The sequence below is a fragment of the Gavialis gangeticus genome, unplaced genomic scaffold (assembly GCF_001723915.1).
Source record: "Gavialis gangeticus isolate Ggan-Ray unplaced genomic scaffold, GavGan_comp1, whole genome shotgun sequence".
Lineage (NCBI taxonomy): Eukaryota > Metazoa > Chordata > Crocodylia > Gavialidae > Gavialis > Gavialis gangeticus.
In genome coordinates, this window is record NW_017729032.1 from 155956601 (window position 1) to 155959923 (window position 3323).

Genomic DNA, 3323 nt, shown 5'->3' on the forward strand with positions numbered 1-3323 from the left:
TGGTCCCTCTGGTCACATCTTCCCCACATCCCCCATTGGGCGGCTCCACATGGCTGGAGTCCGTCCTCCATGACCCCTCCCACTTCTTAGACTTTTCGTACCCCTCCTGGGGTCTCTCCTGGAGCCTCCTGGAGCCCACACCAGTCCCACCTTGTGAGATGTCGTTGGCTCTGCTGATCTCCCCGGCTCCTTGGGGGTACCTCTCGTCATCTTTCTCCTCCTGCTCCCTCTGCTCTTCCCCTCCAAATCTTCTGTTCATGTGTGGTGCTTTCCCCTCTCCTCTCTCTGTGTCGTTGCCGGCGTCTCCCCCATGACGGACTTCAAAGTGCACTTCAGCCTGGTGAGAGGCAGACCAGTCTCCTTTTACCCCTGGCAGGGGTTCCGGGGATGCATTCCCTGCTGGTGACAGTCCAGGTCTCTCTCCTTCTCTCTCTCTCATGGCTCTGTTTATATTCCCCCTCTGGCCCCTGCCGCTTCTATCATCAGCTGGCCACAGCTTTAAAAAAACACAGCTAATGATCTGTGCGGGTCCCACCAGCATTTCCGGCTTTGCCACGGCTCCAGCTACAAGTATGAGATTTTCTGTTTTTTTTCCTCTTCTCTTGCATTCTCCAGCATGTTCTGGACCCCAGGATTCCCCCTTGGCCCCTCGGGGTCTGTTCCTTGATTCCTCCCTGTAGCAAATCTTTTTTCTGTAAGATATACATGCAAGGAAATGTTTAAACAACTGTTCAGAAACAGAAAAATAATGTTAATTTGAATAGATGAGAAAATAGATTGTTACAGTAAGAGAATTGGGTATCTCAACTGACTTATTTCACCACTAAATGTCTACATTCATTTAGTACTACCTGAATCTAAAATACCTGTTTCATTATCCAGGAGCTCCTTAAAGGCTCTGCTGTTAGGCTAAATCAAAAAAGCCATAACAGATACATAATGAGGTTGTCACTTTCCAGAGGCAGTAACTTCCCAAAAAGAAGAATGGTCAGGATGGTGTGTTAATGTACAATTTGCTAAGGCAAAGAGCCAGTGCAGGAGATAATTGAAATAATTCTAAGAAAGAAAATTGTAAGTGGGGAGCAGGGTTGGATGGGGGAGGGGACAGGACCTGTAAATGATCATCTCCTCCAGCTGGTATGAATCAATCTCCTTCCATTGACTTTAGAGATATACTAATTTGCACCAGCCAAAAATAAGACCCATTAGTTTGATAGTTGTTATCAAAATGAGATATGTGGAACTGATTCCAATTTGTATGGCATGCTTTTATTACAGGAATACCAAATTGATATATTTTTTGCCCAGACCTGGACAGACAGCCGCCTTCGTTTCAACAGCACCATGAAAATACTGACTCTGAACAGTAATATGGTTGGCTTGATTTGGATACCAGATACAATCTTCCGAAATTCCAAAACAGCAGAAGCTCACTGGATCACAACACCTAACCAACTCTTGAGAATATGGAATGATGGGAAAATCTTGTATACTCTAAGGTAAGAAGAGGGCAAGTCTGACTAAAAGTGCTTGGTATCCCTTTTTGAATAGTGTTTTTGAAAGCTGGGCTTTTTTCTTCTGCACTTCCCAATTTAAAATCTGAAGGAAGAGGTGTCAAAATTCTGGAGGAAACTAGATGAATGCAAGCACCCATGTCTGCTACCTTATACAAGACATGATGAAAAATCGTACATCATATGTTTTGTCAAAAACATAATTACTTAAATATTAGAGTTGAAGTAAACAATAGGGTGTTTCAAACTATAAGTCTGTGTTTTAAAATGGATCTGTTTACATCAAAGATTGTTTTTATTCATTTGAGAAACTGGACTATTCAGATATACCATTCTATCATAAACAAGAATCTCTACAAGCAGTCTGCTTGTGAAATACACCTTCCATGTTACACCTTCTGCACTAATTGTATTCAGCTTCCTCAGTACATTGTCACACTCATGATACTTGGTTACCAGTAGGAATACCACTACTGAAAACCGCTACTTAGTTTTTATGGTATTCTCCTATTTTGAAGTTTGATCCAAACCTCAAAATAATCTTGCTTATTTCAGTGGGTCCTGATAAATAAGAGAAGATAATTTATAACCCTAGTTGTAGACACATAGCATATTTAAATGTGTGTAATTTACCTTTCCATCAGTCTAAATGTGGAAAAGACACACAACATACAGTGTTATAGTAGTATAAGTCACTCCAATTCAAAGAAAAGTCATTCTCAAAGGTAAGAGTAACTATACTGGTGTCTTGTGTTCACCAGCTATGCCAGTGTTGTATGTTCACAATTCCAGTTCATTTGGGTTATCTGTGTGCACAGTGAGAATGGATTACTACTTGTGCCTTGCCACCTAGTGGTGATATGGTGCAATAGCACCTACTACACATCGCTGCGTGTCTGCTCTGTACAATAACGTAACTTCAATGAGTGTATAAACTGAGAGAAATTACACTGGTGTACATGTGCTGTGTGTCAGTGTGTGGATGTGAATGATCCCACTTCTATTGTAGTAGAGTGCAGATATTTCTGAACAAATTGGCTGATAGATTTTTCTGTCAACTGGTCATTATATCAACAAGAAGCAAAGCTACCTTGAATGAAGTTTGGGTTAATAGCAAGGATCTCGTAAAATAACTGGCTGTGGGACATAATATAACAAAGGTCGTCACCTTCAAAAGGACTAACTTGGAAAAAAAACAAAGATCTCTTAAGTAAAGCGAATGACTGGACTGAAAATTTTAGAGGAAAAATCGATAGGCAAGGACTGCAAAACTTGTGGCTGAACAAGAACCTTAAACAGGCTGTTATGAATACATGAAGGATGTGAAAGCAATGGGAATTGCCAAAGAATTGCTCAATCTTTTGAAGAATATTAAAAATAACAGGAAAAAAACCTTCTATGGTAATATAAATAAAAAGAGAATCAGAAAGGAAGAATTAGAGACAATATATGTTGAAGATAGAGTAGATATCCAGGACCAACCAGGCACAGCCCAAGTAGTCAATAAATATTTTGCCTCAGTCTTCATTCAGGATGAATGAGAAACTGAGAAAACTGGTAGTGTACCACATGGCAGTGTGGGTATGAATATAGAATTTATCAGCTCTGAGGTAGAAACAAAATTTATACTGGCCTCTACTGCAGAATCTGAAGGCCTAGATAATCTCCATCCTAGTCCACTGAAGGGATTAGCACATGAAATAGTGACTCCTCTATTACAGATTTTCATGGAATCTGTCAATTCAGGGGCAGTACCCTGTGCCTAAAAAATTGAAAATAAAATGCTCATTATCAAAAAAAAAAAAAAAA

The 3323-nt window shown here is 40.2% G+C and overlaps 1 protein-coding gene across 1 annotated transcript in view; it reads left to right on the plus strand.

The window, feature by feature from the left end:
- Window positions 1-310: 310 nt before the first annotated feature.
- The window catches only part of LOC109302288 (gamma-aminobutyric acid receptor subunit gamma-3), a 360992-nt gene continuing 357979 nt past the window's right edge, over window positions 311-3323 (plus strand). The window contains exons 1-2 of the mRNA XM_019523850.1: window positions 311-340; window positions 1279-1499. Of these exons, the coding sequence (XP_019379395.1) occupies window positions 311-340; window positions 1279-1499 (251 nt within the window). The remainder of the gene's footprint in view (window positions 341-1278; window positions 1500-3323) is intronic.